General features: G+C 36.1%; 1 protein-coding gene across 1 annotated transcript; it reads left to right on the forward strand.

Annotated features, from left to right (window-relative positions):
* Positions 1-421: 421 nt before the first annotated feature.
* Positions 422-10,247, forward strand: LOC129263897 (ceramide-1-phosphate transfer protein-like). Its single transcript, XM_054901813.2, has 2 exons — positions 422-895; positions 4,344-10,247. The coding sequence occupies exons 1-2, from the start codon at positions 780-782 to the stop codon at positions 4,858-4,860; spliced, it is 633 nt and encodes a 210-aa protein (XP_054757788.2). The 5' UTR covers positions 422-779; the 3' UTR covers positions 4,861-10,247.
* The last annotated feature ends 3,549 nt before the right edge of the window (positions 10,248-13,796 follow it).

Genomic DNA, 13,796 nt, shown 5'->3' on the forward strand with positions numbered 1-13,796 from the left:
ATGTTTAAATGATGTGTCTCCATTATGATGAAATAAGATGCGGCACAAAATAACTGATGCACTTAATCAATTATCAATCCAGTATTGGTAGAATTTTTTTTTGAATAAACATAATTTCATATAATAAACTACAAAAGAACAAGTGGGGATATGACATCATCAGCCTACCTAATGAATATTCATAAATACATGCCTATAGAACTGTTTCACCGGAATAATGCAAATTTGTAAAATTTAATAACTTTGTTATTTGTTATCCGATTTTCTTCTTCTTTTTCTTCTGCATTCGACTTTAATTGACCATATAGAAGGACCAACACCATTTTTTATTACCCCCATATCATCAATATACCGAAACCAACAATTCAAACTAATAAACAATATTAATAAACAACAACACTACGCAGTATATAGCTACGTCACAATGCATGCAACAAGTGGTCAGGGATTAACACACATTTGTTACATAAGGTCAAATCAAAACAACACAATCAAGATGTAGCCAGGGTGAGGTATATAAAGTTAATATGTACATAATTCAATCAACAACCGTTTCTCATTAGTCGAAGGTTAACCAAGTAAACAAGCTGGAAAGATGAAAACTCTAAATTCTTAGAATAAACAAATCCATTTCGTCATCAGCGAGTCAAGGAAACCCCTTGTTCATGGATGAATCATGCAGCTATTTGCATATCGCATCATCGATCGCATGGATATGCATACCAATATTATGACAACGTCTTACTCTTAGTATTCGAAACGAAAACCGTTGAAGAAACATGGCACCAAACGGGTTCGATTTGGAGAAAATTCGAAGAGAATTCACGGCAGCCCTTCACGAAGATGGTACAATAGATCTGGACCACTATTTATGCGGGCATTGTGAGATAACAAGGTGAGATTTAGAGAATATATTTGTCATTAAAAAATCATGCTTCACGCGATTTCGATTCATCGCAGATTCGCAAGCACAGACATACCGGTAATGTGCACTAGCATACTAGCTAGCTGGCTGCCGCCCTGCCTTGACTGCACCGGCCGATTTCAGGAAGTGGGTGACTGTAGTGTAAACTCATGCGTTTAAATTGCGTAGTCCCACGGTCGACTATTGGTGTGTGTGTGTGTGTGTGTGTGGGTTGACAACACTGTCTGTGATGTAAGCTCAAAAGAGAAGAAAACAAAAGTGAAAGAAGGAGGAGGAGAAAATAAGAAGTTCAAAGAGAGGGAAATGAAGAAAGATTGAGGAGATTTATAAAAATGTAAAATCAATGGGCGTAATTCATTACCGTAATGTCGTTAAAGAAATTCAGACTGACGTAAAAAAAAAAAAGGGGGCAAGAGATAAATGGAAATGAATAAACCACCAAGCCAGATTTTAAATAAAGACGAGTCTTGGGAGAAGAAGCTTGGCCTGGCCTAGACCAAAAGCTTCGGTCTCAGTTATGTTGGTTGTTCAGCTGAACTCCGTTGGCTTCACTCACCAAATACAGAGACCGAAGTTCTAGCGCGATCTGTACAGGGGACTCAATGGCCATATGTTTATGTGTATTAAGTTTGGATAAAACAGGGCAGTGAAGTTGCGCGACAGCCGAGGTAAGTCACTGTTTTTGTTCCTTTTAACTTGATTATCCCCGTTTTTTGGCAATTAATGCCAAGAGGGAATGTTAATTTGCATTTCAGTTGCGTTAATTTTCAAAAGTTTGATTCATTAAAGACGAAAATTGAAGAGCCCCGACGGGGGGATTTTGCATTGTAAGTCCCCTAATGGTGGTTGCACGATAGCGAGCCGTCTGTGTATGAGGAGAAATTTAAAAAACAAAAAAATGTTTAAAAACTCCTCGAAACAGACGGCTGCCAGCTGTCTAGGCCTGGCCTTGTGGGAGGGGGGGGGGGGTGGAGAGAAAGTTTGTCTTGTCTTTCTGTAGAACCTCGTAGACCAAATGTTGATTGAAATTGAGTTCATGGCAAAGTTGAAAAGAAAAGGTAGATTTCCTTTTATTCAAAGTTTTAATGGGGAAGGATGTTGAAAATGAAAGGAGAAACAAGGGGGGGTGCAGAAAGTTTAAGAAAAAGTTGCTTTAAAGGGGAAGTTAACCCTGACAAACAGTTTATTGTAAAAATTGCAGAAAAAATCTGTAAAAATATTGCCAAAGGTTTTAGAAAAATATCAAAGAATAAAAAAGTTATTAGAGTTTTAATCATTTGATTTGTGACTTCATAAATATGCGAGCAGCTTTCCTACAAATCGAATGGTAAAAAATCAAAGAAATGTCATTTTCTCAAAATATTGAAAATGGATTTTACTGTACTGTCCCTTCAGTGCATTTATTTTAATAGCAAATGGGGCAGCCGCTCGTTTTAATATGACGTCGCAAATCCCAAACTTAAATTTCTAGTAACTGGATTTTCCTCAAACCTCCACTAATATTTTATTATTATTTTTCTGCTATTTTTTCAACAAACTTTTCTTCAGGGTGAACTTCCCCCTAGTCCACGTCCTGGACGATTTTTATTGATTGGGCAAACCAAAGGGGCAAACCCTATCGGACCGTACCGATGCCAGTGCGCGCACACATAACCAACACACACACGCCCTCCACTGATTCACTTACCCCCAGTGATTCGCCTAACCCAGTGATTCACCTAACCCACTGATTCATTTTCCCCGAATTCAGGGGGTGTGTGTATGCGTGTTCTCGGGATGTAGTGTGTTATGTGTTTGGTAGTCGTATCGTACCAAATAACAACAGTCCAGGAGGTGGACTAACTTCCCCCTTAACGTGGGGCCATTATATACCCATCGTAAAGCATACAATGTTGATCCTGTGTTCATGTAGATCTATAGAAGAATGGCCAACTAAAAGTGCATTCAGTATTCATCAAAGAGAATATGGTTTTATTCGGTTTCAAGGTGATTCCTTTTGAGCTGTCTTTAAAGGAGAATGAAACCTTTGGAACAAGATAACGTGTGTGAAAACAGAAAAATCAAAGAAACAGATCAATGAAAGTTTGAGAAAAATCTGACAAATAATGAGAAAGTTGTGAGCATTTGAATATTGCGATCACTAATGCTAAGGATATCCTCACATTGGCAATGCGACAAAGATGTGTGATGTCACTTGTGAACAACTCTCCCAATTACTTTAGTATATATTTCGCTTAAATTGCCTCTTTTATCATATCTATCAGTAGATCATGTGATCTTTCTATAGGAGGGCATGTAATACAGATTTTCAAAGAATACATCATGGATAAAGAGTTTCTATCACCATAAGAAAAAGCAAAAAGAGACATTTTGGGGGTATTTTATAGTCCATCAAAGGGAAAGTTGTTCACATGTGACATCACACATCCTTGTCGCATTGCCAATGGGAGGATCTCCATGGCATTTATAGTGATTGCAATATTCAACTGCTCATAACTTTTTCATTATTTGTCCGATTTTTCTCAAACTTTCTTTGTTCTTATTCTTTGATTTTTCTGTTTCGACACAAGCTCACTTGTTCCAAGGGTTTCATTCCCCTTTAATGAGGGATGTTAATAATAACTGGAGACTTTTAATTCTATGGACACCCATGCATTCTTCCTTCAAAATGCAATATTAGATTTAATGCGATTTATAATTTCAGTTACACTCAGAACTCCTTTATGTAATTAGATCGGTCATAAGGAAAATCTTGGTGTAATTTAATCTATTAGTTCAGTTCAGTTCAGTTCAGTTCAACTTATTCAATTCCAATATTAAAAACATTTAATAACACATTGGATAAAAAATGCAATTCAAGATAAAATAAAGTAGTTCAATGGTATGTACATGCATATTGAATAGAAAAAGTATTGAAATTAGGTATAGCTGTAAAAAACCATAAAGGTCTTGTCAAGACAGCTCCCTTAATAACATAAGATTTGATCAATTAATAAAAGCGGAGAACAATTCAGTAAATATTCAGTAAATAAAAATGAATTGCGTCTTACACCAAGACAAACCCAGAACAAACATACATGTAAAGGGTAGAAGAGAATGAAAAGCAGAGGGGGGGGGGGGATTGAGAGTGAAAAGAAGACAAAAATCATTTAAAATTCAACGAGAGTCATGTTTGATCAAATATAGCTTTACATTGTGCTTAAATCTGTTATAAAATGAAATTGAGGTTATACATGTAGGGAGTATTGAATGCATAAAAAAAATTATCTACTCTTTGTATAATATCTTTGTATGTTCATATTTTTTGTAAACGTGTATATTTCAGCGACTGGCTGCCAATCCTGTATTGCCAATAAACGATTACTATTCTATTATTCTATTCATACCATTCAATTTGTTTTCATTGCTTTCTCTGTAGATTGCTATCACTCCTGGGTACAGTGTTTGGCTTTGTTGCATCTGACATGAAACACAAATGCAACATCATCGACGGCCATCGAGAAGACCATCCTGAGGAATTCACCACCGTCCAGACTATGATCGATTACGAGATGCGGGAGAATCTCACGGCGCGGAAGGACGAGAAAGGGCGCGACAGCGGCTGCCGGACCTTCCTCCGACTTCACAGAGCGCTCGAGTTCTTCTGCGTCCTCCTCAAACGGCTGAAACCCGCCAAGGGGACGGACCCAACGTCGACTCTCACGTCGAAAACGTACGGGGAGACGCTGGGGAAGTACCACCCGTGGTTCGTGCGGCAGATGGCGTACCTCGCGATCAAGACATTGCCGAACAAGCAGCAGCTCATTCATCGTTATTGTTTGCAAGACGCGGAGGAAGCGCAGGCGTTGGTTATACTCTCGCTTCAAGCGATGGAGGTGGTCTACGACAAAACGCAGGATATCTTGGCGCACCACGATCTACTCAATTTACCATAACCCTTTCTAATAGCCCCAAACCATATTTATATAATACACCTGTTTTAAAAGCAACTGAATGTTATTGTGGGGAATAAAATGTGTGTAAAATGTCAATGCCTAATGTCAATTTTCACAAGTCTTTTCCAGTGTTGATGCCCACTTCTGCCAAAAAGATCTTGTACGAGTACTACTAATTGAATTGTATATATTTAGATTGCATATCTTTCACAAAATGTAATGTATATGTATGTTGTGGAAGGCCTTTTGCCCGTAGATGATAAAAAAGGGTTGCCGCAGTTTGACTTTGACCTTCGATTGGGGATGGGCAGTACGCAGAGACCGAACCCCTTGACCCTAGCAATGGAAAGGGAAAATGATGTGCTATGGCAATGCAAGCTGAATTCTATTACGTAGGCTGGTATGACCAACTGCAACTTCTGCAAGTGCTATGAATTTTTTCTATCAATATCATGGGTGAGGGTCATTTCTTTCCTTCTTTTTCTTTCATTGTGCTTATTTTTCTCATTTATTTTGATGTACCATGAAGTATTGAGGCTTATACTAGTATCTTTCATTGTACCCTAGAACTTTTCAGAGTTTTGATGAAAATATTGTTGTATTTTTATTCTATTGAACGTTTATCAATGCCAACTACCACATCTTAGAAGTATATGTGGATGTTTTTCCATGTTGCCCATAAAAACGAAAACTAAAAAACCTTTAAAAAAATATCATTTTTAGAGAGTATATGTATGTGTAGCCTCAAATTTTGCGATCTCTGTAATCGCCCTTAAGACGACAAGAACACACTTGTTGAAACGTCGAGATTGGGTGGTCCTTTTCAGGACCAACAATTGCCCAAGAAAGATTATGTACGGTGTACCGTGAAACCTACATGTACTACACTATTCTTCGTCACCATGGAAACCTTCAGAAGTTACAGAATGTACTTGTCACGTAGCAAAGAGAGGGAAAATGATGCTTCCTGTGTTTCAAACAAGAATATTAGCTGAGAATCTCTTTCTTTGGTTATTAAGAGCGTACTGCTTTGTAAACAACTGAAAATTATTGGCATGATTTATGCTTGTACACTTGCATAAAAGTCATTGGTTTTTAAAATGAGTCACATACGTGAACCCTATAGTGCAATTGTGAATAGAGGCTTTGAAGTCAAGTTATTTTTTTCTGTATCACTTTTTTGCATATATTTTAATCATTATTTTTATTATGAAACTATTGTATGGATTAAATTTTTGTCTACTTTTACATGAGATATGGTGTGGAATGATTTTTAAAACTATTGTTTTATGAATTATTTGTAGGAGAGAAAGCCTTTTGAATCTGACCACTCATGCAATGTGAAAATATTAAAGGTCAAATTATATGCGTTATTGCGTACATACTAAATTTTGGTTGTACGGACCGTATTGAATTGGACTATCAAGCAAGAGACAATTGTTGCACATGTATACATGTATGGTCATATAGTGATCATGATGTAATGTTGAAAGCCTTTCAAATCCTTATTTATTTAATTTTTTTTAGAATTCCTATTTTAATTGACATAGCTTGCACTGTACATTGTATTTCACTTCGACTGCACAATCATCTGTTTTAAATACTGTAGTTTAGCGTGGCCGCACAAACTAGGAGTTTGCAGTTAAAAAGAGAGAAAAAATCTTTTTAAGTACTGAAAAGGAGGCAAATGTTGACAGCTGTTGGAATTGATTATTTTTTTGCCCGTTAAATATTTGATGCGTTAACTGTCAAACAATTTTCCTTCCAGCATGGATGCTTGGAAAACTTTTGGAAAACCATCCCCCCCCCCTTCCAAAAAGGCAGGCCTACGTGTATATATATGCTTGTATACAGGCTTGGACATGTAGGCCTACAGAATAATACAACTACATGTAAATTATGGGAAAACTGAATAGTTTAAGGAAGTATTTCGCCCAATCTGCCCTACAGATATGTTGAGAAAAGGAAGAAAGCGACAAGGGGTGTAACTTCCTGTATGTGTCAAAAGAGCATAAATGTGCCTGCCATTTGTGTGCACATGTGTGTGTTCTGTACACATTGACACCAATCCAATGCGTTAGCTTGGTTGAGCAGAGCTGCTCTACATATATTTCATTATCAGTATTAAAGCTAAATGAACGTAGTTGCAGTAAAACACTGATTTTGTGAGAAAGTCTGTAAAACCAAGGTAAAGTATTGATATATCATCGTGGATCTAGATCTGGTACAGTTACATAAACTGAACTTTGTGAAATCATAATATCTAGCTAAAAAACGATCACAGTGAAGATCGCCAACACAGATAGGCACACGTGGGACAGTGTATTATTATTGCTGGAATAAAGACCCGACGGAAGTGACCGAATCCGCGCTTATTTTGCTTATTTCTCAGCAATTACACAATTTCTTCCAGAATCCTTTGGCACATATTTTTTATTCATACAAACAGACACTTGGGTGATCATTATATTAAATTCTGTAAAAAGTCATTTTGAGATCGTTCCCACAACTGGAATTTATCTTTAAACAGCATTTTCTATGAAATTTAACGTGGAAGAAAAAATCAGAGTTTAGAATGTGAACCCATTCAAAGTAAACAACGTCCTCTTTACGGTTTTTGATGATCTTTTGTTTTCTTTCTTATCATAAGCAGAGCTGCATCGTCCTCTAAAGCCGCGCACTACATTATACTTTGTACACGAATGTATGTAGTTGCTTGCCAATACTTTCAACATTTTGCCAAGTTATATTATTTTTTTAACATTCATGCATTATTTGTTACATTAATTTGTGTAGAGTATTAACCTGGCGTACTTTGTGTCTTGTTCATGTAGCAATAATGTGGTTACATCTAATCATTTTCTCATTTTTAATTATAATGTGATGTGATGGAGATGTTCACCTTTTATGCACTTTATAATTGTATAAAGACGATATTGTACCAGCAATTTCTTATGATTATTTATATAATTGTTTTATTGGTAAGTTACTGGTAGAGAGCGCTTTGAAAGGGTTTAGTATTTGATGATACCAGAATACCGATCATTGATTATATATTTTGAAGATTTTTGCTATATTTATTGGCGAATTCCTTGTATGATTATTTCATTGGTATTAAAGTTACTTGTAGAGAGCACTTTGAAAGAGTTTAGTAATGATACTGGAATATCGATCATTGATTATATATTGAAAAAAAAAAATTGTGCTACATGTACATGTACATTAAAGGCAAATGACGGACCTGAATCCCAACCATGTGAATTTCAATCCTGATGCTTTTCAGTGTTTAAAAAAAAAAATCAAATTATGGGGGAAATCTCTTTTTGTTTCAAAGGGAACTGAAATTGATTGAACTTCAAGTACATGTATGTAAAAACACATAGTGAAATAAATCTTTCCATGGACTATGTGTACTGTACTACTGAATATCTCGATACAGATTGATGTTCGTAATGTTCATCAATCAGAAAGACACGCATATCATGGACAAAGTATGGTTTGAAATTGATTGATCTTCCTTGTAATACAAACCGATACAGAATGTGCAAGGTGATTATGTTCATAAGAGTTGGACTAGTCTACAAATGTAGACCCACATCTGCAGTGTGTGTATCACAGCTGATTCTATGCAGACTAGGTCAAATGGCTCGCTTCGCTCGACCTTTCGCAAACTAGCAGATCCCACCTCACGAGCCATTCAGAGTCTGCATAGCAGACTAGAGTTGGACAGGGCCGTTTTCGGAAGCTGATCTGTAACTAACAATCAATCAATAAAATGAAAATACATGTATAAATCTGAATATTGAATATATTAGATAATGAATGAATAAACAAATGAAGTAAATAAATAAATTTATAAATAGATAAATAAATGAATACATATTTTCTAACAGCGCATGTGCATATATTGTGCATTGAATTCAGTACTCTACATTCAGCTGCCTTTAAACCAATTTTAAATCTGTTCCAAGTCATTGAACTTTAATACAGTTAATTCTTGAAAGAATGAAAAAAGGAAAAACAAACAAAAAACAAACCTCACACACACATTGCTAGGCTATGTATCGATTGTCATAGAAGGTTTGTTTATAGTGTCTTGATTTTTACACATGTATATTAATCATGTTTTTGTTTCTGAATGATGTGTTTTATTTTGAGCCAAAGAGACCATTCATTCCTGACCATGAAGCCTATGATCAGGGCATTTACCTAATCATGGTCCATTATCTAACCCTGGATTATTATCTCAGAGATCTACATGTATCTGTAACTCGGCTAATTTATTGATCCTTGAAATGTGTGGTACACAGATGCATGTATATACCAAAGGCCTTGTATATGATTGAGTTTTTACAGACATGTATCAATCATGCACATGATATTTACATTTTAGAGGTGTTGTGGCTCAGTGGGCAAGCGTCTGGACTTTGAACGACAAGGTCAGGGGGTCACATCCCATCGCAGCACTCGCGTCCTTTGGCAAGGCGTTCATCTACATTTGCCTCTCTCCACCCAGGTGTACATGTAGTAAATGGGCACCCGGTTTGGAGGAATTCCTTGAATGCTTGAGCGTCCGATCAGGATAGCGAAGCTAAAGCCAGGGTTATAGTATGCAGCGCTTAGAAGCATTTGTATTAAGCGCTATATAAATGTTGCATAAATTACATCTGGGACCTTTCATGTCCAGAGCTTATTAGCCTCTAGACGAGGCTTATTTTTAGCTGTTATCTCCTTTCTCCTCTTCTTCTTCTGGAAACAGTACTGGGCCCTGTGGACGATTGATCCAGTCAATCGCAATTGTATGGAAATCCATCCATGCCGTAATTTTTTTCTACAAGAAATTTATACAATCTCCCAAGTAAACAAAGAGAATCACTCTGATACTTCAAGAGATCAATAAATGTATGAATGTATAATATCTAGTAAATATTTTTGGAACAAATTTGCATTTTAGATGTTGACACTGCTTTTCATCCATAGTTATGGTTAATCGGATCAATCGCAACTTTTTGTACGACGGGGCCCAGGCCACAAAATACATGTATCATTAAAATGTGGCTGAATCCATTTCTTTGCCCAATCTAGCAAAACATAATAGTTCGTATTACAATGGCTGGAATACAATACAATTATATGAAACCGTTCAAACTTCCCCCTTTCATATCAGGGACTTTCCCTCGATGTATAATGATGTCATCTATTGAACTGCACTATACTACAAGTAGCTGAAAGTCCAATGAATATTGTTGAATTTATTGTACCTTTATTATGTGTGTTTATTATACATTATGTACATTTTATATGCTGCTTTATCTTGCATTCTATGATACAGTAAATATATTTAGAAATAAAAGAAGTACCGGTACAAACTTCATCACAATGTATAACCTTAATTGTGTGTACGTGTATTTACCTGTACTTTATACTGGTATTGTGAGTCAGTTTTACATGTATATGTTGCCAATTTGCATGGTGCTACTGATCTGTTTGATGAATGGAATGATGATGCACAGTCGATGGTGTAGTTATAACTTTCAAGGGGCTACGTGTGGGTATGAATCGATATTGTAATTGTTTGTAGGTGGGCAAAGAACCTTAGCACCCCCCCCCCGAAATTAAAAAGAATAAAATAAAATGAATGACTGACAGAATAAATGATTGAATGAATAAATAACTGACAGACAGAATAAATGAATGGATTAATAAATTGATGGATGGTGGATGAATGAATGGATGAATAAATAGAACTAAAAAAAACAAGTTTCTCAATATTTTACCAGCAATAGACCTGGAATTTATTTACATGTAGACAGGTCAAGCTGAATGGCAACTGAAAAGCGATACATTTTTTTTTTTTTTAAATGAATGACTTTTTGTGAACATACAGTTTAGAATATTAAACTGCAGAGGAACCGAGAGAGAGAGAGTGAAGAGATTGACAATGAAGGAGAAGAGAGAGATAGAGCCGAGAAGCTATACCGTGTTACTCCCCCCCCCCCCCACTTAAAATTTGGCACCTTAAAAATCCCTGATTTTGCGGGGAAAAAAATAAACACATAACTACTATAATAGTATGTTCTCCCAAATAATTTGATACCATATTTGTGTAGTACATGTATGTGTTAATGCTTCGATGACGGTGTTCTTTGCAGCGATGTTAGTTTTGACTTCCGCCAAATTAAGGCATGACTGCAATGAATGAATCCAGATGCCAATGATGTCTCAATCCTGCATGCGTTTTTCAATAGATTTTAATGCAACCCTTTTAGGATTATGACATCATTGACATCTGGATTCATTCATTGCAGTCATGCCTTACTTTGGCACACATCAAAATTTATATCACTGCAAAGAATACCTCTTGTTCATCCAAGCGTTAACACATACATGTACCCCATAAATGTGGTATCATTTTATTTGGGAGAACATACTCTTTCAGGCCATATATAATAATTATGCGTTCATGACATATTTTTTCTTAAAATTGGGGATTTGAGAGGTGTCAAGTTTTTTTTTAACCCACACGGTAGTATAGGGAGAAAACGAGATGGGGTAGGAAACAGTGATATTATGAATGCCTGACACAAATATGAAAAATCAAATCTTTAAAATCTTTGAAAAATAATAAAAACAACTAAGATGCTACATGAAGTTCATTTGCTGTGTTATACAGTTCCACCTTGTATTTCTACTCTGTGTATTAAAGGAGAATGAAACTCTTGGAGCAAGTTAGCTTTTGTGAAAGCAGAAAAATCAAAGAATAAGATCAACAAAAGTTTGAGTAAAATAGGACTAGCAATAGAAGAGTTATGAGCATTTGAATGTCGAGATCACTAATGCTATGGAGATCCTCCCATTGGCAATGCGACCAAGATCTATGATGTCACAGATGAACAACTCTCCCCTTTTGGACACTGAAGATCGATATACCCCAAAACATCTCTTTTTGCTCATTCTAATCATATGACAAACGATTCATCAATGATATAATGTTGTGAAACCTCTGTACTTGTCCTCTGATAAAGAGAACACCTCACCTTGTGATAGACTCTATAAAAGTGAGAATATAAGTGAAATAAGTACTAAAGTAATTAGGGAGTTGTACGTGTGTGACATCGCAGATCTTGGTCGCATTGCCAATGGGAGGATCTACATGGCATTAGTGATCTCAATATTCAAATGCTCATAACTTTCTTATTATTCATTCAATCTTTGTTTCTTTGATTTTTCTTTTTGATATGGATTCAGCTGGTTTCAAGGGTTTAATTCATTCTCCTTTAAGCACAAAACCTCTTGCAAAATCTAAAACTTGGCGAAAATTTCACTTTAAATCATCTTCTGTTGTCACTCTATTTTTGCTAGACACCCCAACCCACTCATACTCTCACAAATTACTTTGTATTGGTTTATATTGTTCATAATTATGACAGGTTTATAATAGATTCATATTATGTATATTGTGTTCTACATGTATATATGCTTTTAAAAAACTATACTCTACACATTTTCCAACATTTTGTTGCAGGCGCGGATCCAGGGGGGGGGGTGGCACAGGGGGCATTTTAATTTTTCTTCTCAAGAGGGGGGAGGGCACGTGCCCCCTCTTGAGAAGATTTTTTTTTTTAATCGGGTACGAAATATCCTGAATTTGTGGTTGAAAACCTTTTTTTTATATTTTTTTTGTTGCTTGTCAAATTTGTTCTGGTACGAAATATCCTTAATTTGTGGTTAAAAATCGTGTTTTTTGGGGCTTGTCAAAATTTTCCTCCGAAAAATTTGCCCCCCCCCCCCTTTTGGAAAATCCTGGATCCGCCCCTGTTTTGTTGCAATGGAAATCTCAGCAATCCTCTTGAACCCCTGACCTCATTTATTACATGGCAGATTTGGAATTTGATTTAATACTGGTACTCTACATGTACAAGTAGCTAAATGAGGGTTTTTTTAAATTTGCCTTCGGTTTCAGTTCAGGAGTGTGTACAGCTCAGCTTTGTACATGTAGCTCAATGCATATCATTGATTTTGTATTAGGTAGGCCTACAGAATGTATAACACAAAGTCTGGCGACCTTGACAGACAAGAAATAGAAACAAATTACTAATGAATTTCCAGGATTAGGATCATTTTTTAAATTTCCTATTCAATACTTCTGAATTATTGAATAAGCTTTGCATTTTTTTTGTGTCAGCGCGGTTGCCAATAGTAATTTTACAATGTTTTGATTCCATGAAAATTGCCACTTTTGTCAATTTTTATTATGTTTCCATGGTTATAACAGGGTAGCAATCATCAGATTCATTTTAATAATGGAATTCAGAAGACGGTACATACCAAATTTCTAAGGTATCACAACAAGGAAATAAATTGTGCACAATGAAATAGTGGTATAATAATGGGGTGAAAACAAATGCAATGGTTATTAGTGGGCAGAGAGGAAGCAAGTGAAGGTGAGAAAGAGTGATAGAAAGAAAGAGAGAGAGAAAGGAAGGAATGAAGAAAGAAAGAAAGAGAGAGAAAGAGAAAGTCAAAGAAAGAAAGAAAAGAACAAATGAATGAACAAAAGAGAGAGAGAAAGAAAGGAAGAAAATTATATGAGAGAATGAGTGAGATAGACCGAAAGTTAGAAAAAGGAACGGGTAGATGGTTCCATAACATTTGCTCTGGCGACGATTGCTCTAGCTCTATGAATTTCACTCACTAATCAAATAACTAACTTTAGTTACTTACCCTACCCAAAACCCGAACCCTAAACTTAGCTTGCAACCCTAGTAGAGTACTGAAGTCAATGCATTATTGGCCTTGTTCCTAACATTGAGAACCAGTCTAATTATACACTGACTTCAATGGGGCTAATTATGTATTCATGAGGTCATATCTCAGGCCCCCATGGACCGATTCGCATCAAATTTTGGAAGTGCGGGTTTTTCATCATGCCTTAC

Source organism: Lytechinus pictus, chromosome 6 (genome assembly GCF_037042905.1).
Source record: "Lytechinus pictus isolate F3 Inbred chromosome 6, Lp3.0, whole genome shotgun sequence".
NCBI classification, from domain to species: Eukaryota; Metazoa; Echinodermata; class Echinoidea; order Temnopleuroida; family Toxopneustidae; genus Lytechinus; species Lytechinus pictus.